A 22,601-nucleotide genomic window follows, 5' to 3' on the forward strand; every position below is an offset into this window, starting at 1 on the left:
ACTGAGTTAGTATCCTCGAAACTACTTGGTGTTGAAAACGTTGTGGATGAAGTGATTCGTTGCTGGTCGAGATGCCGCATCTTCATCTCTGTTACAATTTGTCAAACTTTCATCCGCGTTTCAGCTATGAGCTCAGGAGAAAATTCCATCACCGTCTTTGCCATACTTTTGAAAAAAAGTATATCACAGGATGATCTTCTTTGTGTATTTAATAGCTAATGTTTGTTTCATCCTACCTTCACGACCCTTTTTTACCTCATCAAGTGCTCGATCCTTTAAAAAGATGACCTTTCATTTTTGTGAGATGGATTTCCATGGCTGTCCGCTTCCCCATTACGAGTTCCTTCGTCACGAAAATTTAATTCTTCCTTCTCTTCTTCATTGAGCCTCAGTACCTAGGTCTTCCTTCCGCTTTTCACACTCTTCAGCGTCGCTATGGTGGTTGCCCAAATGAACACTTTACTGGCAATTTGGAATTACCAGAAGACAACATGATTCCTCTGGCAGCTGTAAACGGAGGAGATTCTACACATGATGCTTTCATGATAAGAGACAGCTTCAAGAAATACTTCTGTTACAGGGAAGGAGAATTGACATGGCAAAGAGAATATGCTGACAGGGTCGAGTGAAAGTTTTTTCTAACGGACAAACATGTGTTTACCTGTAGTTTACTTTTTCTGTGACCCAGTTCACATAATAACAGAACAAATATCATTATTAAAATAAAACACGTGATTTTATTAAATGAACAATACTGAACTTAAATTTTGTAAAATTAAATATATTGGCATATTTGATATTAAAGGCATGGATTCATTGGTTGATATCATTTCTAAATCCGTTATTTAATCCTTTGGAACTGAATTCATTATATTTGTTATAAGTAGTAATAATAATAATAATAGTAATAATAATAATAGACACTCTACCACTGATCCACAGAGGCAGCTACCACATCAATGAAAAACAAAGAATGCCAAGAACGGAGGTTCCAAATGACAGTAAATTAACATTAATCATTTGGTACCTCCGTTTTTGGAGTTTCCATTTTTATTTTATTTTGCTTTGTTTTACGTCGCACCGACTCGGATATGTCTTGTGGCAACGATGGGAGAGGAAAGGCCTAGGAAGTGGAAGGAAGCGGCCGTGGCCTTAATTAAGGTACAGCCCCGGCATTTGCCTGGTGTGAAAATGGGAAACCACGGAAAACCATCTTCAGGGCTGCCGACAATGGTACTCGAACCTACTATCTCCCGATTACTGGATACTGGCCGCACTTAAGCGACTGCAGCTATCGAGCTCGGTTTTCCATTTTTACGAACTCTTTCCTTTTCAAGACTATCGTGTAATACATGAAACTGACAACATTTATTACCTGTTCTATCCAGCTTCAGTGATATCATTTTCCATAAGTTGTCTTTCACAATGTTGTTTATGTAGCTCTTGTGTTGTAAGTTATACAACACAGGGTGCATTCGAAATTCTTCAATCAGTTCCTCGTCCATTTCATCCGTAAAGCTCATCGTGTTGCTTAAAACAGTGAAAACAAGAACAGAAACAATGTCGCCTCGCACTGCTGTCGCCTCGCACAAATCTGGCCGGACGAATCAGTGTGCGGTGACGCTGCGAGGTCTCATTGCGAAGTTGCGCAGACTGCGCACCTCGCAGCTTGAGAAATCACTTGCATAAGCTCGTGTAGTCTAGATTTGTGTGAGGCGGGCCTCGCACCTCGCATGCGTCGGTTCTGAGAAACCAAGCCTATACTTTCATGTTAAGAATTAATTATATTTTCGCTTTCTTGTGATCAAAAATGCAGACTTTACATCGCAACCAAATGATTTAAATCTGTCATCACTGGGACCCAACTATTGCCAACCAGGCTGATCTGATGTGCCCAGCACTGTACATGCATTAAATGATCCCCTATGACCACACTTAATGTTTCATAGGACCGGGTCATGTACGGGGCATTGTCACTAACAAACACTTTAACTGCATCATATGGTACACTATAACTGCACAGAGCTTCTAAACCAGCATGAGAGCAGTTCGTAGCATTTCCTGCATCAAGATAGTTCACAGAAACAACGTGCAGCTCTCTCTTCGATCTGGCTGGGACTTGGATTATGATGATAAAAACACAACAGCCCATTGTTTCATCACAGAGTATGTTGATGCTCTTCCCCACTAGAGCCTCTGCTGTTCTGTTCTGGTGGTCAGATGCAACTTCTAGAAAGGAAGAAAGACCTCAAATTATAACAAAATAATTTAAAATCACTGGATCAATAGTTTGATATGAAAATCGCACTCAAATTCGGTATCCTTCAATTTTTCACGTGGTTTTGATGTTATAATACCTAAACTGTATCCGATCAATGAAATCAAAACTTACCCAGTAAATATATTTCACGTAGAGTTCATTACAGTGAATCGTTCAAACGAAGTGGTTCGTTCATGAAGTAACGAATGGTGAAGCTGCTCACTACGTCATTCAGCAGCGACCTCGTTCACAGCGCCTCACTCGTAAAGTTTCATAAAACTTAAAAATATTACCAACAAATGGCAGAGCTATGGCTTACCCGCTTACAGCATCTAGTTGATGGTTGATAGGGACAAGGGAAAGATAAACAGAGAAACCTGTCTCATATAATGAAGGATTAAAGAATAATTGATTTAATTGTTTTCAACAATATATTGCTTCAAGAAACTATTTTTGTTATAATTTGAGGTCTTCTTCTTCTTCCTTTCTAGAAGTTGCATCTGACCACCAGAAAAAAACAGCAGAGGCTCTAGTGGGGAAGAACATCAACATACTGTGTGATGAAACTATACCCTATGGCTTACCCACTTACAGCATCTATTTGATGGTTGATAGAGACAAGGGAAAGATAAATAGGGAAACCTTTCTCATATAATGAAGGATTAAACAACAATAGATTTAATCATTTTCAACAATATATTGCTTCAAGAAAAAACAAAACTGTTTTGTTTCCTCTGTTTTAAGTTACAGTACAGTGCGATAATGTAGGGAACCTCTGCTTAAGCAAAGCTTACACACATCAAATAGTTACGCTTTCTATCTGATATTTTCACCTTCAACTCAGTCCGGCTCCATGGCTAAATGGTTAGCGTGCTGGCCTTTGGCCACAGGAGTCCCGGGTTCGATTCCCGGCAGGGTCGGGAATTTTAACCATAATTGGTTAATTCCGCTGGCGCTGGGTCTGGGTGTATGTGTTGTCTTCATCATCATTTCATCCTCATCACGACGCGCGGGTCGCCTACGGGCGTCAAATCAAAAGACCTGCATCTGGCGAGCCGAACTTGTCCTTGGGCACTCCCGGCACTAAAAGCCATACGCCATTTCATTTTTACCTTCAATTCAAATAATCTCTGTTATAACTAATGAATATGATCTGTGTGAAAATGTCTCATTTTCCCGCTCTATTCTGCACTCACTTATACAGCATTCCGCTTAATGAGGTACATTTGAGACATAGCGGTCACCAGTTCAACTTTGTTCAAAGATGACAGCTTGATAGCCACTCTATGTCTTATATTCTAGCTCATTGACTGTAATGCTTGCTGTAACAGCAGTTGGCAGAAAGCTTGCACCTAATGTTCTTCTAAAACAAAAAAAACAAATCCTAAAGTAAAATTTCTACGAGGGATCCACATTCGTATCTTGAAAAGGGGTGGATAGACACACCACTTGTTGGCTACCTGACGGAAGTCACTAAGAAATTGTTGGAAACCATGAAAACCTATTCGGCAGTGGTTGCTGGTTGTGATGTTCCACTGCCAAACTAGAAAATGGACTGCACGCCAAACTCAAGATGTGCCCAGATAGCAGTATAATAGCGAATATTAAAAGGGTCATCGGCGTATAAGAATGTATAGCATGTCAGTAATAAACGCAATCCAGAAGACTAGCAATTAGGCAAATATATAAATTGTGATAATATAGAAACACAGAGTACATAGAAAGGAAGCGCGCAGTAAGTAAATAACAACCATCCGGAGGGAGTGAAACAGGCAAGAGAAAGAAAATAATATATAAGCAAGGCAATAAATATATATATTTACAATCAACAACTGGAATAAAAGAATATTGCTTAAGAATAGCAAGAGAATAAGCTCGAGAATCCAGCGAAAATATGCCACATTTACAATGTTTGAAGAATATATAAGTTTCAAGAAGAGAATATAAAAAAAAACAGAAACTTTATAAGTACAATATAGTGAAATCAAAAGAACTCCAATGTAAGATAAGGATAAAAATAAAGCACAGGACAGGGAAATGGAAATAAGGATGAACTATGGGAAAGATTCCCTTTGCCGGGGTAGTATGTTGTGAAAGTCTCAGATGCGTGGAATAGTAATTCACTTAAAAAAGCCATGTGAATATGCAGATGACAGTTCTCACAGTCCTGGGTAAAATCCATATTTAGCAGAGAGAAGAGTGGAGTCTGTTAACATAATGTCAACACTGGTGTAAGCTGGCAAGAATAAAGTGAAGTAGAGGCCAGATAGCCTAATAAATATGAAGTTGAAGTAATAAGTTCATAGTTCTTGCTCACCAAAGAAACAGCAGGTGTTATGCAGATGTACGGTGCTCCACCACTCCGATGCGAGAACAGACTCAATTTGTGAGGGGTGGAGCCCAATAATATAAAGGAGCAAGGAAAAGTCTAGAAGTCATCAAGAACAAAAGCCAGCATGTTCTAGAAGCACCACGTCAAAATCACGTGTCCGCAGAGATGTTGTACAGCACGCATGGCAATATGCGGTGAATGTCGCAACGTCAGGAGGAGATGACATCATGGTCACATGTTGAAGAGAGCCGGTGCACAGCAGGCGGATGCAGCAGTATAGAGAGACGATGACAGAGAAGCGGTCAAAGAAAATAAGTAGGGGAGATTGTTACATGCTGGAATGACGTCGATACTTCAGTCCTATTATAAATTTACTCATTCGGAACAAATATTTCATGTTCCCCATGGGAATCAACATCTTTATCATCTGATGGCCAGGCAGGCATCATAGTGCATTGGCATTGCCGGTGGCTCCAAGTAGCCTACGCAGTGGCCTTCACAGTATGCACTAGTCATGCCTCTTGGTGGGTATGCTATTTACCAACTGATGAGCCCAACTTGGCATACTGGGGCAAAACACTGGCAACCAGGAATGACTTAGCTGGAAAAATTATAATGTCCAATAACGGACCAACTATATTGGTATTATAAATTTACTCATTCGGAACAAATGTTTCAGGTTCCCTATGGGAATCACTTTATCACCCTTGGATGTTTCGATAAATAAACCATTGAAGGACAAAGAGCCAAAAATTCTATCAGGTGGATGGTGGAAAGTGTGCACGAACTTACCCCAGCAGGCAAGATTCAGAAACCTCTTGTGGATCTCCGTTGTGGTCGATAGTGCGCTCTTGGGGCATGATTTCTTCGAAGGTGATTGAAAAGAGCGTCAAGAAAACAGGAATCACAAAGTTGTTAGACTGGAGTGAAGATGATTTCTTATGGAAAGATGTGAGCAGTGATAGCAATAACAGCAATTCTTCCTGCATTGGTGGTAGCAAACTCAGAAGATGGTAGCCTATAAAAGGTAAGACTTTTTTTTCCGGTATGTCATTATTATGTACTTACGGATTGAACTTCTATTAGTTCATATTTATATCAAGTTCTATTGTCAGCTCGTGGTGGGAAGAACATTTTCCAGTGTTGATACTTCAAACCCACATGTCAAACTTACCTGATGTACTCTATTTGACTTTTCAGAGAGAGAGAAAAAAAAAAGCGCACCGTAATTTTACGCCAACTGACGGCAACCACAAATGAGTTGAACCAATTGTGTGTATATTATAATTTGATATATCTTTTAAATGTGAATAAATTGTAAATAATTTTTTAAATATCTAACTTTCTCGAATGATTTATGCATTGCCATGAACCTATTATGCTGGTGTAGCAGAGGGAGAGATGATACTCCCATGTGGCACCTCCAAGGTGGTGGATGGGGGAGGGGGTCCTAACCAGCTCTCGTAGACCAAATACACAACCCCCTGTGGGTGGGGGACGCAGACGAAGACGGCACCCATGGTATCCCCTGCCTGTCATAAGAGGTGACTAAAAAGGGCGACCAAAGGATGATTGAATTGAAGCCATGAGACTACTTGTAATTAGTACAATCATGCGAGGAACACCATAGGTCGCCTTTACTTGCGAGTAGTACTACTATGTTAGGTACACTACTGGTTTGTGATTAGTAGCAACAGAGGGTGAATCAGTATGGGTTTTACAGTACCCGTGATTAGTATCACTATATGCGGATCACCACAGTGTTACGTTACCTGTAATTAGTACCATTGTGAGAAACACTACGGATTTGGGCTTTGCCTGTGATAAGTACCACTATATGAGTGAGAGCGTTGGTCTGCGTTGGATTCCTACTTTCCTAGCGATAAGTACCATTATAAGGGGCTGTTGACCTGGATTTTGGACCCCCTTAGACAACAAGCATCGATTGTGCTTTGGAAGCAGCCCCTTGGTCAGTATGTACTATTCTTTTAAGATAGTTTCTGGAAAGGTCAGGCATTGTGTGTCAATCCACTAATTGTTTTAAGTTCATAATCACATTGTCTATTTTTTTTAATTTTAGTCGGTGAATTCATTTTGGAATTATTTCTAACGTTAAATTTTTCAAGTTGGATCTGCTGATTATTTTAAATTCATATTTATCTATTCATTCTTTATCATCATGTTTTGAATTCTGGTCAGGGGATGAGTTTTGGACTTTTAAGTTGTCATTACATTTTGTCTCATTTCGTACCATTAGGAGCCGATGACCTAGATGTCAGGCTCCTCTAAACAACAAGCATCATCATTTAGGTTTGCTATCTTTTGGAGAGTTGATAATTTCATGGTACATGCCAATTTCATGGTTGTGTTATGTTTATGAGAGTACATGCAAGGTATACCTCACAATGTTGTTGTGGAATTGTACTTATCAGCTGAAGCAACAAGTGGTTATGGTTTGAATTTTTGAATTTTGATGTCGCATCATTGCACAGTACTTCAGTAATCGAATCACTAGATCACTGCTGTACGTGGACAGTGAGTAAATGAGCAGACTGATGCAATAGCTTAAATATAAAGATATTTTATCAGAAAACCAGTGGGCTACTGTACATCTCGTGTAGCCTATACAAAATATGACGATTTAAAAAATCCTCTGCTGATAGAAAAATACATTTTCAAAGATGACAGAGCTAGTTGGCCATGTGTTTAGGATTGCGTAGCTATGGGCTTGCATTCGGGGGATGGCGGGTTCGAATCCTACCGTTGGCAGCTGTTAAGATGGTTTTCCGTGGTTTCCCATTTTCACACGAGGTACATGCTGGTGCTGTACCTTAATTAAGGCCATGGCCGCTTCCTTCCCACTTCTAGCCCTTCCCTATCTCTTCATCGCCATAAGACCTATCTGTGTCGGTGCGACGTAAAGCAACTTATTTGATTTATATTTAATATGTGGACTACTTATTGTGGACACAGGTATTTCTACATCTAATTCTATGTATATATTTCCAATTTCTTTGCAGTATATCTATCTATCTATTTATCTATCTATCTATTTATAAGAGGGTTGACTTTCAAAGAACTGTGGAAAACCACTAAGTAGTGTATAAAATTTGAGTTATGTCTATTATTATTATTATTATTATTATTATTATTATTATTATTATTATTATTATTATTATTATTATTATTAACTACATGAATTTTGTGCTGTAATATAAGGAAGTAATGAATGTAAAAGTTACATGACGTATAGGAAAGCTGTTCATAGAATGATGACAGGATGGCAGCAGCAAGCATTGAATGTTGTTACTGCTGTCTTATCAATACACACTACACAGATACAACAGGATCAATGACTAATGAGCCTTGAATCGGCTCACTGTATCGATTCAGTAACATGAACGAATCAAATGAATCGATTCATTAATATGAATTAATTAATATGAGTTAATATGAATCGAATATCCCATCACTAATTACCGTATTTTATTGCGTAATTCCCCCCCGTTTTTTCTCGAAAAATTTACTTGGAAAGCCTAGGGAGGGAATTATGCGAGTGGTGCTTCTAGGCATTCAGAAAGGAGGGGAAAAGATGTATTAGGTAAAAGTTATATGTACGGTAATACCGGTATGTGAAAAAGTGGTACCTACCGGTATATATTTTCAATTAACACAAAAGAATACCACGGTTTCATTAGGCTACAATGAAGAGCAGCAATGCATTATTTCATTGTTTCTTTTCTCTTACTATTCTGTGGCCTCACTTTCGTCACTATCATCACTATTTTCAGGTTCAGATATCACATCATCTTCTTCATTTTCACTATTCCACAACATGTCGTCCTCGGAACCGTCAATGGCACAAGAAATTCCAGTTTTATAAAACTCTTCTTAACGATATCGACACTAATTTTCTCCCACGCCCGGATTAGCCACTCGCACATCGTCGGTATTGATGGCTTCCTTATCTTGCCTCCTGGAGTCAGCTGATGAGATCCCGCCACCATCCATTCTGAATACAGGCGTCGAAGATGTTCTTTGAAAGGTTTGTTGACGCTGACATCTAAAGGGTGAAGAATGGACGTCAAACTTCCAGGGATGATGACAGGGTGGGACTTCATCAGTTTCATTTTCTCTTTTACAGCTTCCACAAGGTGACCCGGGAAATGTCCAGGACAAGAAGGGACTTCTTTAGTAATAATGCCCCTGGTCGTCTTCCTCAGACTTTCTCCAACCAATCCACCATCAAATCTGCTGTCATCCAGCCCTTTTCTTGAACTCGTAAGTGAATTCCATGTGGGGTAGTCTCCTTTGGTAATGACTTCCTTTTAAAGATGGCATACGGTGGAAGTTTATTGCCGTCTGCTGTAATGCACAACATCACTGTGCATCTTAGACGCTCCGCTCCAGTCGTCTTCACAAGGACACTGTTTGAGCCAGTTGGAGCAACGGTGGTGTTATGTGGCATATCAAGTACACTGGCGTCTGGTCAGCGTTACAACCTGAGAGAGTAAATGGTCATATTGCTGTCGCACTTGTATTACGTAACGATGGAACTCTATTACCTTATCTGTGTAGTCTCGAGGTAAACGCTAGCACAAAATTGTTCTCCTCCGTAAACTGAGATTTTGCCGTCTCATAAAACGAATCGCCCAACCAGTGCTTGCTTTAAAATCCTTGCTGTGAATGTTGAGCGTGGCAGCTATCTCGCGAGCTTTGTTCTGAATCATTTTGTAAGAGACAGCACAACCATCATTCCGAAGTTCATTGACATAAGCACATTGACATAAGCAATTACACCATTATCAATTTCGGGATATTTCCCTGTTTTAGGCCCACAGAAAGATTTGGAGCTTGCCTTTGCAGTCATGAGTTTATCCTTTTGTCTCCGACAATACCGTATTGAATTAGGATCAACAGAGAAATGTCTTCCTGCATCTTTCACTCCGTATCAGCGTAAGATAACACATTTAATTTAAATTTTGCCGTGTAGTTTGAATATTTCGACATTATGACGACTTGACAAACTGACCTACAAACACGTCTGCAACTTCACTGTTCAAATTTACGGTATGTTGTGACAATGAAAACATTTTTGTCAAGTACCACTGCGTTCATTGTTGTCCATTATCAAGTCATTTGAAGGCCGCTCCAGTAAGAACAAACCAGGAGAGGGAATTGTGCGCGATATTAATCAAATCATTTTTAATGATGAAAAATCGTTGGGGAGGGAAGTATGCGAGGGGGGAGCTTATGCGATAAAATACGGTAAAACATGCACTATCTCAAATTTGAAAATTCAATAGCATCAGTTTCAATATAGCAAACCAAGACAGAGAGATTGTAGTCTCTTTTGGGTAAACCAGTTGCAACTACTAAAAATATATTAATGGTTTTGCTGTAGACAAGTCAAGAGTTCATTGATAACTTGCACCAGCTATGTAACTTGTGTAACGAAGAGGAGATAGCATAACTTATCGTCACTTGAAAATAATGTACGGCAGTAATTAAACAAAACATTACTAACCTTTTATAGCTACTATTAGCGTGTAGACTTACTAGTTCCGCCGTGGGTCAGGTATTCTAATATAATACAATGAAATACTGGTTTACCAGCCCTTCACTGTATTTTTTTTGTGGTAAAAAGGACCAGTTGCAAGTAGAGTTTATATGCATTGTTGTTTAAAAACTTTTATTTGTATGTGACTACTCTGTCTTTAAATTTCTCAACATTGCCAATAAATACTCCAAAAACACTGTATTTTGTCTTTCCCTTTACACCCATGCTATGAAAATAATTGGTATCCTTTGCGGAAAGTGTATTGTCAGCACAACTGATTCTGCAGCCATTGGACCTCAGTTTACTAGTTTTATTCCATATTGCCATCTGTCCAGTTTTAAGATTTTAAATGTCATGAAGTCAGTTGTTGAATATGTCCATTAAGTGGGAATATTTTCCCCCAAAATCTGTAATGGAAAAATTGGGGTGGATCAGATATGTGATGACACCCACTGCATGAATAAATATGGTATTTCACAGGTCAGCACTTACGGTAGGGTTGCTGGGGTCTGAAGAAATGAAACTGTAGGCATTGATGATACGTGAATTTTAATTATTAATACAGTTGATAAAGTGCTTGCTAGAAATGATTGATTTTGGCTTGAAACGTATATAGTATATCGTCACTGCGCCTCAAAATACCATTATGTGACAATGAAATGAAATGAAATGTCATATGGCTTTTAGTGCCGGGATATCCCAGGACGGGTTCGGTTCGCCGGGTGCAGGTCTTTCTATTTGACGCCTGTAGGCAACCTGCACGTCGTGATGAGGATGAAATGATGATGAAGACAACACATACACCCAGTCCCCATGCCATTGGAATTAACCAATTAAGGTTAAAATCCCCGACCCGGCTGCGATTCGAACCCGGGACCTTCTGAACAGAAGGCCAGTACGCTGACCGTTCAGCCAACGAGTCGGACATTACGTGACAATGTTGAGAGGAGAAACTCTGACCCGCAGCACATGTATCGCTTAGAATGAAAATTCGTTGATGTAGTTCATGTAATACTGAACCTTAGATGACAGAATTTTTCTGTCTTTCTGGTCAGAGTTCTATTCTGAAATATTATCACATACCGGTTTTTCTAGGCGCAATGATGATACAGGGCAATTCAAAATGATGGATCCAATTTCACAAATTTATTCTATGAAATCTACTGAACATATCATACTGTGAGATATGCGCAAAGAAAGGCAAACTCTCAAAGTTTAGTTCAGTTTAAATTTCATCCCACGTGGTTTCATTTTCAGCCGTTACGAGTGCACAGGAAGCAAGTAAAGAAAATGGCTGCAGCTGGAGAGCAGAAGTCGTTCTGTTTGCTTGATTACCATGTAAACAAGTCTGTGATTAGTGTTAAACGGCTTTTCCGTACCAGGTATGGAAGAGATCCACCTACTGGAAAAGCCAAATTCAGAGACACGGGCTGCATCTGTAAGCGAAAGTCGACTGGCCATCCTTTGACCCGGGAAGAGACAGTGGAACGTGTTCGCGTCAGTTTCGGGCTGAGTCCGCAGAAGTCCACCTACCGGGCAGCGAGGCAACTTGAACTTCCACAGGCAACTGTTTGGCGTATTCTGCGGAAATGTTTATGAATGAAATCCTACCGCTTGCAACTGGTGCAGGCCTTAAAAGACACTGATTATGCTGCTCGAGCGTCCTTCTGTGCTGATTTTCTCGCATTAATGGAAGAGGATGGGTTCTCCGAAAGTGTAATTTTCAGTGATGAAGCGACTCTTCACCTTTCCGGGACTGTGACTAGACACAACATTGGATCTTCCATTAACATTGGACGACCTTCGTGCCCACATCACAGCAGCTATTGCAGAGATTGACCGCGACACCCTACACAAGGTTTGGCAGGATGTGTGTCATGTTACGCGAGGTGCTCGCATAGAACACTTGTGATATGACTGAAAGAAACTTTGAGAGTTTACTGTTCTTAGCACGTCTCACATTACGATATGTTTATTAGATTTCACAGAATAAATTTATGAAATCGGGCCCATCATTTTGAATTGCCCTTTATATCTATAAAAGGCTAAGCCCGACTGACTAATCAACGCCCAGCCAAAACTACTCGACATAAAGAAATGACATTTTGGGGATACATTTATATTGTTGTGTAGGTGCTCACTAAGGGAGGAGTTATGGATATTTCATCACTAAGAGAGTGAAAAGGGGGCTGACTGTTTAAATGGGTACATCTGTATCTCAAAACTTCACAGTTTACAGAAGTAAAAACTGGTATTTGGAATCTCCTTTAAAAATAAGGAAACATATTTTTTTGTTTTTGGTAAATCCACTTAACGGGGGATGAACAGGAGTGAAAAAGGGATGAATTTGTAAAATGAGTATATCGAGGGTATATGTAAAAAAAATGTAACATTTTGCAGATGTGAAAATGGTATTTGTAATCGTAAAGAAACACACATAATTTATTTTTGGAGAATTCACTTAAGGGGAAGTCAAAAAGGGGTTGAATTTTTAAAATGAGCATACTATATCTCAAAACTTATCATGTTACAGACTTGAAAATTGGTATCATTAACCTCTTTTAAAGTTAGAAACGCGTTTTTTTGTTTTTGGAAAATCCACTTAAGGGGGCTTAAAAAGAAGTGAAATAGGGGTTGAAGTGTTTTTATTATCTATATAAATAATATCGTAATGACCATGTGTCTGTACATTGACTCTTATGGCAACATTTTTATACAGGTATCCGTTTCAGGTGTAATAATGACCATCTGCATATATTTTAGCTTTTGTTTTCTTAAAGTCCTCATTTATACCTGTCTCCCCAAAATCAAGATGGCGGCACAATTTGCCAGACGAGCTAGAAAAATTAAATTTGGCAAAATTATAGGTTTTAGCCTGTAACTGATGGAAAAATTCTGATATGTGTAAATTTTTCACTCTTTATCCCCAGAAAATATCGAAATATGGAGGTGCAGACCTTCATTTCGAGGTATTTGTTGGCTAAATGGTAAATCGCATCACAAAACAGATGGCACAGGATTGATTCAATTTGGAGTGATGTTCTCTTTGTCGTATCTCGATCCATTATGCCTTAGATTTGGCTATGTTTCTTGTTTGTATGTAAATTTTGCAGTTTGACACATATTCATAGTTTGTCACAATTATAGGAAAGATAGAATCATCAAATCCGGCACGAACATTGGCCCTCCCAGTGGCCATATGTGAGTCAAATTCTATGTTTCTAGCTGTCACGTAGGTATTCGAAAAGTAATGCATTGTGTGAAAACCTTACCCAAATTTCACAATATCCTAAGTTACCCATAAATAGAAGAGATACAATAAAATGTCATAGGATCAACCATTTAGACTGTTAGTGTCTTATGGTGCAATTCGTTTATCGATATAACGTGCTGTTTAGCAGCAATTAATCTGTAAATAAAGGTCTGCAATATTGTAAACATGCATATACTTCATTATGTAGATCGATACATATTCATTGAGGTCGATTTTTAGCAATCTAGAAGGGGTGTGTCTGCTATTATAATTAATACTTTACAAATCGATAGTGCTGGGCTGAGTGGCTCAGACGGTTGCAGCTGGCCTTCTGACCCCAACTTGGCAGGTTCGATCCTGGCTCAGTCCGGTGGTATTTGAAGGTGCTCAAATACGTCAGCCTCGTGTCGGTAGATTTACTGGCACGTGAAAGAACTCCTGCGAGACTAAATTCCGGCACCTCGGCGTCCCCGAAAACCGTAAAAGAGTAGTTAGTGGAACGTAAAGCAAATAACATTATTATTATTACAAATCGATAGTGACTCTTAGCAGGAGGGCGTCTGCTATTGTAATCAATGCTCCCCTCATCGACTTTAACTGGCAGTAGGAATGGGGTCTTTCTCCAACTCCTGTGTAACTCGCATTAGTAAGGAGGGTCTACCTTTGTAATGAATAATTCTTTTCTCGATTTGACTTGTAGAAGGCAAGGGAGCATGCAGTTTTCTTTAAAACTTCTCTACCCGATTGTGTCTGGAAGTAGGAAAGGGGGCCTGCCATTGTAACGAAAACTCCCCAAATCGATTGTGACTAGACAAGGGCCGTCTATTATAATGAAAACTTCCCAACTCAATTGTGAATGGCAGTAGGCAAGTGAGCCTGCCATTATCATCACAACTCTGCAACTAGCACTTTATATTGGAAACAACATTTGGAAACCTCTCTGCTGTTTCTTGGATAACGCTAAGAGACTTGCAATTTAAAAACATCTTATTCATTGCGTGTACAGTAATTTACTTTGATGGGTACATTTGCTAGTGTGTGTGTGTATATGTGTTGAGTATTCAGCCTAATGGGTGGTTGGATCCCAACTGCTGTAGATGGCTCAGGAATTACGGAAGAGACATAATAAGGGAAATGAAGAGCGTGGTAGTTTCTCATTTCTTTCCTCACCAAGTCAGATGTTGCTATTATATCTCAGCCTGCCAAGTCTACTGAAATGAACGCACCAACTGACCCTTTGAGTGACATTTCTGCACCATTCATAACAGTTATTGCGTAAGGAATGGTGCTACTAGCATCACTTTCACAATGTCAAAGCTGAGAATGAGACTGGTCAATGCAAGTAACACATTACTTCTAACTCATACCAGAAAACATAGCGTTGTGGTACTTAATGGATCCATTGCAGTAATTAGAAGGTTAAAAGTGATAATACCAACGTTTACTACGGTAGGGATACACTAATGATATACCTTTGCTGGTGAGATGTAGTGTTTACAGTGCACTGTGTCCTCTGGTTTGGGCTAGAATAAATGTGTTACTTTCATTGACCTGTCTGTCTCATCCTTGGCTTTGATAATATGAAAGTGACAGAGGTATGCATGATGCTAGTAATTCCATTCCTTATGCATCCAGTTCCTGTTATGAAAGGTGTGAAAATATTGTTCATAGCAACTTCTGGTGCTGTGAGGAAAGCAACAGGAAACCATCTCACTCCTCATTTCCCTAGTACCTAGTATGCCTCTTTGGTGACACTATGCTATCTATGGCAGTGGTTGGCAGATCTGTGGAGGATCAAACCAGCCTTCAGTCTGAATACCCAACATACATACACATTATTATTATTATTATTATTATTATTATTATTATTATTATTATTATTATTATTATTATTATTATTATTATTGTTGTTGTTGTTGTTGTTATTTCTAGAGTCATCTAGAGTTCTTTGCTACTCTGCTATGTTTATTAATTTTATTACTTGCAGATGATACTCAACGAAGAATTACATTGCTGCCTGAGAAACTCCTTGAAGAAAGTAAAGTGACTTTGAAGACTATCTTTGGCAATCTCAACATATTGGCTGAGCTGAACAATAAGGAAGCAAATGACATCTTAGTGAGGGCATCTCCTAAAGAGGTTAGTCCTAAATTGGGTTAGACAGTCTCAACATATTGGCTGAGTTGGAAGGAAGCACTTCACATCTTAGTGAAGGCATCTCCTGGAGAGGTTTGTCATTAATTGGGGTTGTCCTTTTTTCTGGTAAAATGTAGGATATGTTGTAATCCTTTCTTGTGGTGGTTGTACTGTTTGCATTCTTCAGTTTGAGTATATTGTAAGCTTGCATTCAAGAGATATTATGTTTAAACTCCATTGACAGCGACCTAGAAGATGGATTTCTCTTGTTTCCCCATTTTCACATCAGGCAAATGCTGAGGCTGCTCCCTAATCATGTTCATAACTGCTTCCTTCCCAGTCCACTCTTCCCCTTTGCAGTTTTGCCATAAACTGCTACATGTTAGTGCTAAGTTAAACAGTTAAAGAAAATAGTTTGGTGATTTCCTAATAGAATTCTTTCTTTCTTTCTTTCTTTCATAGATATTGCTACTCAGAGTCTAGGGCTCTTAGGGAGCTATACAATTCTGTTTCAGCAGACTATAACAGTTATTGCTACAGATTACAAGTTAAACATTTTATCTACAGTGATAAACAATAAAATGTTTATCTTTTAAACAAAATGCTTATTAGAAGCTATTAATACAGAGTAATGACCACACATACTTCAGATGGGATTGAAATTGGTTGCATAGGGCTTTTATTCTGGGTGGTAAACTATTATAAAATGAGATTGATTATATAGTGCATTAGATATACCATATCTGGTTGACATATGCTTGTAATGTGGACATCTGAGTTGGATATTGTACAGTAGTGATGAATTTGCTTATTTTGATGTACAGTGGTAAGTGAGTGCATTAGGTTGTTGATTATGCAGTAGATAAAGGTGGCAGCATGATATTGAGCCTAGTATTTAAGGGGTAGAATGTGAATAGTTAAGTACATATCATATCTTAGAGGATGAAAGCAGTTGACAGTTCTGTTTTGAAGTATTTCCAATTGCTTAAATAATGGTATTTTGCAGAATGACCAAACAACCTGTAAATACTGTATATGGGTATCAACTGTTGAATAATATACTCTTCTCTTTATTTCATATGAAAGATAGGGATGTATCCTAATACAAAAAGAAAAGGTGAAACTTTAAAGAAAATACTTTTTATATTTTGTTCCCATGTTAAATTAGCATCAGCTATTATACCAAAGAACTAAGTGTAATCAGCTGTAATGTCTTCTGTATTCCCAAGGATATCAAAGCGATTTGCTGCTGTTATGGGCGAAACGTAGTTTATGTTGCGTGTTTTCGTTGGGGCTGCTTTCAATTTTTTTACTGTCGCGTATTATTCCTACTTCTCTTCTACAATGTTTTCATGATCGAGAAGACAACGGATATCATCCTGTGCATTTTTCAAGGTCTCTTCTCAAACTCTCATAATTTGGCGAACGATAACGATAATCTCGGTAGCCATTTCATCAAAGGTCGCATATCCATTTTTTTCATAGACCGCGTTAGTATCACGTTCTTGTTTTTATTATTTTTCTTGACCCTGTGTGCATAACACCTGTCTACATCATAACTTGCTCTATTTACACTTGCACGTTTCCCCACTCGTTTGTACCGAGCTCGATAGCTGCAGTCGCTTAAGTGCGGCCAGTATCCAGTACTCGGGAGATAGTAGGTTCGAACCCCACTGTCGGCAGCCCTGAAAATGGTTTTCCGTGGTTTCCCATTTTCACACCAGGCAAATGCTGGGGCTGTACCTTAATTAAGGCCACGGCCGCTTCCTTCCCACTCCTAGCCCTTTCCTGTCCCATCGTCGCCATAAAACCTATCTGTGTTGGTGCGACGTAAAGCAAAAAAAAAAAAAAAAAAAATCTCTCTGTATACCAGTACTATCGTTTTTAATCATGACTTAACAAATTTCATTATAGTGTATTTCAAGTCTGAATGACCCTCCCATTGATGTACTAGACCTCTGGTCCACATAGGTTTCGTTGTTCAGCTGGTTGATTTGCAAGTCGTTCTTCAAACAAGTTAGAAACTGCACAGTGCTTGGGATATTATAAGTAGAATTTTGTAAACAATATAAAGCATTAAGGATGAGCTGTGTGTTTAATAGAGAAAATTGTTAGCGTAAATTGTATAATATTGTATTATAGGAAAATTTTCTTCTCTTGTTAATTTAATATTTAGTGCTTGACAATAATGTATTTTAGTGTGCCATTTGCCACCGAGGTAGACACCTCATTTGCAAATAAAGAGATTTTGATTTGATTTGACCCTGAATAATGTTGTGTCCATTAATACAAGAATATCCACGAAATAAAGACTCCAAGACTGGCTTATATTTCAAACACTGCTAAACCAGTGAATTACATATCATCTTACGGAAATTTGACACTCACTTCACCCAACAGTCAAAAACTTTTCCACAAATTCACGGTATTTCGGCCATAAACAACGTACAAACGGGAGCACTCCGTGCCTCGCATCTCACTCGACCGCCATTATTATTATTATTATTGTTGTTGTTGTTGTTGTTGTTGTTGTTCTGGACCACGTAACAAGATGCGAGACTGTTACTTGGCGGTAAATTACATCTGCTGCCATTGTCGTTGGTGACAATGTGACCAGCACCATTGTCGCGCGTAGGCAAGTGTGCGGGATTTCTGTCGATACGAATGATATACTTCCGTGCATTATTGACCTTGTTATAGAGGTGAACAATTGCACGGTCAATGTCATTCCTATGTGTTTAAATTTTTATTTATGTGCCAGGAGAATGTACTGTAATCTAACTTTAAGTTCTTCAAAGGAAAAGATGCCTCTTGAAAACGAACTGAGGAAAGATAAAAAATTATCGGTTTATGATCAGAATCAAGTACATTATGAACAGTAAAATCAATTGGTCTCACCTCCTTTTCCACCCCACCGCCGTTAAGTTGATTTCCCCTCCCCCCCAAAGAAAGAAGGCGTGTTTCTGTATGCTTAAAGGAGATTCCAAATACCAATGTTCATGTCTGTTACCCTCAGTTTTGAGACATAAGTTACCCCATAAAAAGAATTCACTTTTTTTCACTTCTTTCACACTCCCCCACCCCCCCCACCCCCCTCCAACCTAAGTGAATTTTCTGGCAAATATACTTGTTTCTTTATTAGTAAAGGATCTTCTAAATACGAATTATCACGACTGTAACATCTTCAGTTTTTCAGATATGTGTCCTCATAAAAGTAATTCAACTCCTTTTCACCTCCGCCCCTCAAGATGACTTTCCCCCAAAAATGTGTTTTTCTCTGTTTTTAAAGGAAATACAAATACCAATTTTTGCGTCTGTAACAACTTTAGTTGAATACATTTTATGACTTCATTAGGACTTTTAGGCAGCATGTAATTCTCAGTACTGGTGGTAATTCCATCCCATGCTGAGCCAACAATAGGGTGTGCTGATGAAAGATATTTAGCTAACTTGTCACTGTGAAGTATTTGCTGAACTGGTTACTGTTCAGTTCAAGTGATGAGAGCATTTCATTGTCTGATTTGGGAGTTGTATTTTGATTGGATTTCTGACGGGACTTGTTATTTATTAAGGAACTAAAGATTTTATGTTGTTTTAGGTTTGTTTCTTTTTATTTTATTTATTTATTCATTCACTGAGCACAAGATACAGCTACACTGAGCAAATTCCACTTGTACTGTCAACAGACTAATTAATAACATAATGTAAACTTTCATAACAAAATACAACAAACATAACAAAAGAAAACAAGATCAGGTACATAGCCTACTAATAACAACTGTACAAATAAAAAACCATGGGAATATCCATGTTCACAGCCACGTCTTTGTTCAAGATGGCTGTATAACCACTTCACACATCAAGTTATCCTTAAGGGAATATTTACACCCCTCTCAAATATACCTTTACTTGATACAATATAAAGCTCTTGTCTCCTATTTATAGTGTTAAAGAGAGTTGGGAGGCAGATTAGGAAAAATTGTTTAAGTATTGAGTGCTGAGTGTGGGGAATGTGGAGAAGATATTTGGTTCTGGTAGAGCGGGAAGGAACACTGAGAGAGAAGAGACAAGAGGTTCCGAGCGGTAATGCCCATTTAAGATCCCGTGGAGGAAACTTGGTCAGCTCCCTGTCACCGCATGTGCAGAAGTGACACATTTATTGTCCTTAATACCTGCTAGACAGATTTCTGAGCTTGGCGTTTCTGTTCCTTACAGTTGCAGCAAAGAAGGATACTCCCTAACTAGTTAATAGGGAGAGGGAGGCTGTTGTCCAAATTGGAGAGCAGTAGTTCAGGAGAGGTTGAATGATCAAGAGGAAGAAGTGATGAAGAGCACTGGGATCAGAAATTTCTGTGAAACAGTACAGAATGCCTAGTAGTTTTATAGCCTTGGTTGTGTATGTTTCTATGTGGTTTTTGAATTGTAATTTCGTACTGAATACAGTAAAACCTCGTTAATTCAAAGTCGTTGGGACTCAAAAATCGGACTTCGAATGACGTGATTTCGAATTAACCGCCAATTTGCAATTCAGAAGTACCAACCCTTGCAGCGTTACAAAATATTCTAAGGCCCGTTACTGCATGCATTTAACCTTGATTTACAGTTTATACCTTTCAAATGCCATGAAAAAAGAAATATTTCCAAAATTTATCCAAAAATGTGCATTTACAGTATTCAAATAATGCACATGCATATCTCACTGGCAAATATAACCTCACTCAACGAAAGAAAGAAAGAAAGAAAGAAAGAAAGAAAGAAAGAAAAAAAGCACGATTCAAAGACGAGGAGAAATCTATGCTGGCTTCCATGTGCAAGTGCTTTATTCATTGGAGTACTATACTGTATGCATTTTAGATGCCTTGTATTTACACAGAAAGTACCCGATGCCCTTAAAATCAAACTTTCCTATGACTCTATCCTTGTACGATTTCCCGCCATGGCACTTCTCTCGTACTTCAGAAATGTAAACACATGCCGGGTCACAAAGTATTCTAAGACCCATTAATACATGCAATCACCTCGATTCACAGTTTAAACCTTTCGAATGCCATGGAAAAACTATTTCCGAAATGTATCCAACAAGGTGCATTTACAATGTTCAAATAATGCACTTGGATAAATCACTGACGAACATAACCTCACGCAACAAAAGAAAAAAGTCACACATTTCAAAGACGAGGATAAATTATGCTGGTTCCCCTGTGCAAATGCATTATTTTTTGGATATCTGTACTGTTTGCATTTTTAGATGCTTTGTACTGGGATGGAAAGTGCCCGACGCCCTTAAAACATTGTAGCTTATCGAACTTTTCTATGACGAGGAGATAAAGTTTCTCGCTTCCATGTGCATTGCAATTGCAATGCACTACAATGACCCCCATCCCCGACCCTTGTACGATTCACCGGCTGGCACTTTCTCCTTCAAAACCATAAGACCATTTGGGCTCGCATTAAAATAAAGCAATGCAGTTTCATCGACAATGACAGTATTGGTCGGTGCCTACGAATTTATTATATGAGCCACGCTTTTTCGTCAACTGTCGGCATCGCCAGTGTTTGCGCATTCTGTTTTCCCACACTGCCTGTTGCGTGATATTACGGCGTTCCTTAAAAGGTTGAATACAAAAGAATTCCGATTTCATTCAACTTGGCAGTCATGAAGCGCACTGTAGACCCACCGAAGTGAGTGTAAGTGCGGAAAGCTACCCCTTCACGTTCCAGAACACGCGTTCTATTATGACGCGGATAAATTTCGAGTTGATATTTACTCGAATTAAAAGTCTGAATTTCGGTAATGGGGCCGACATTGTACTTCGAATTATGAATTATCCGTATTTCGAATTAAACAATTTAAATAACATGCAAAACTGTATCTCATGTTTCCGGGAACGAGAGCTTCTTCGAATTACGTGGGATTTTGAATTAACCGATTTCGAATTATCGAGGTTCTACTGTATTACACCCAAGTCTTGCTGTTGTGCAACTACGATGATCGGCTTATCATGTAGGTAATAGGTCAGTAGAGGAGATTTACATAGGGTTATGGTCATGTGGATGCATTTTTGTGGATTGGGGATAAGTTTCCAAGTATGGTACCATTTCAAGGGGACGTTAAGTGAGGACTGTAGGAGAGCTGCATCTGCTGGATTCCTGATCTCCCTAAATATTTTGCAGTTTTCAGCAAAAAGTAGGGTATTTGCTGTTTGTTGAGTTTGAACGGCTGATTGTCCATAAACAAGGGAAACAGCAAAGGTCCAAGAGCACTGCCTTGTAGGACACCAGAGGTGTGGTAACCATGTGGATGACGTGCCTGATATTACCACTCTCGGCCAGCGGTTATGTAGAAAGCCAGCAATAAGGGCCAGAACACTGTTACGTATATTAAATTGTTCGGGGAGTTTGGTCAACAGAATCGAAAGCGTTTGAAATGTGTACAGGGCTGATGACCTAGATGTTAGGCCCCGTTAAACAACAGGCATCAGAAATGTCTACATAGCAAATATCCAGCTGTGATTTAGCTGCAATGGCATATGATGCAAAACTATGCAGAATGGCTAGGTTTGTTAGACAAGAGCCACCTGGTTGAAAAGCATGCTGATTGGATGAGAGATAGGATGAGATGAATGCGAGAAGATGCTGTTGTATAATTTTTCGAAAGATAAAGGGTAGTGTGGGGAGAATAGAAATTGTTCGGTAAGATGAACTTTAAATTTGTCTGATTTAAGTAGTGGGACAATATTTGCCTGTTTCCAGGTCTTATGAAAATAGCCCTTTGTCAAAACATTGTTAAATAATTTAAAGAGGGGGGGGGGGGGGGGGGGGGGGCAAAGGCTGCTGGCAGTATTTTTCAAGAAAAGAGGACCTATAGTGTCGGGACTGGTAGCTTTATTGGTACGAAGAGTTCGAAGAAGGTTATGAACTTCACTTGGTGTGGTAGTTATATTTGATAGGGTTCTGTTTGAAACTGTACTTGTGGGAGGGAGCGGTTGTTTCTGTGAGAAGAAATACATGTTGAACAGTTCATTGCAATTGACGCCATCTGCTGTTGTATTGTTGTGCT

At 39.0% G+C, this 22,601-nt stretch overlaps 1 protein-coding gene across 2 annotated transcripts in view; it reads left to right on the forward strand.

Moving 5' to 3' along the window:
• Nucleotides 1–22,601, forward strand: part of LOC136856885 (uncharacterized) — a 518,885-nt gene that overhangs the window by 402,748 nt on the left and 93,536 nt on the right. For both annotated transcript variants that reach the window (XM_067135106.2, XM_067135104.2), the window contains one exon: nucleotides 15,393–15,544. In XM_067135106.2, coding sequence (XP_066991207.2) covers nucleotides 15,393–15,544 — 152 coding nt within the window. The remainder of the gene's footprint in view (nucleotides 1–15,392; nucleotides 15,545–22,601) is intronic.

The sequence above is a fragment of the Anabrus simplex genome, chromosome 1 (genome assembly GCF_040414725.1).
Source record: "Anabrus simplex isolate iqAnaSimp1 chromosome 1, ASM4041472v1, whole genome shotgun sequence".
Taxonomy (NCBI): domain Eukaryota; kingdom Metazoa; phylum Arthropoda; class Insecta; order Orthoptera; family Tettigoniidae; genus Anabrus; species Anabrus simplex.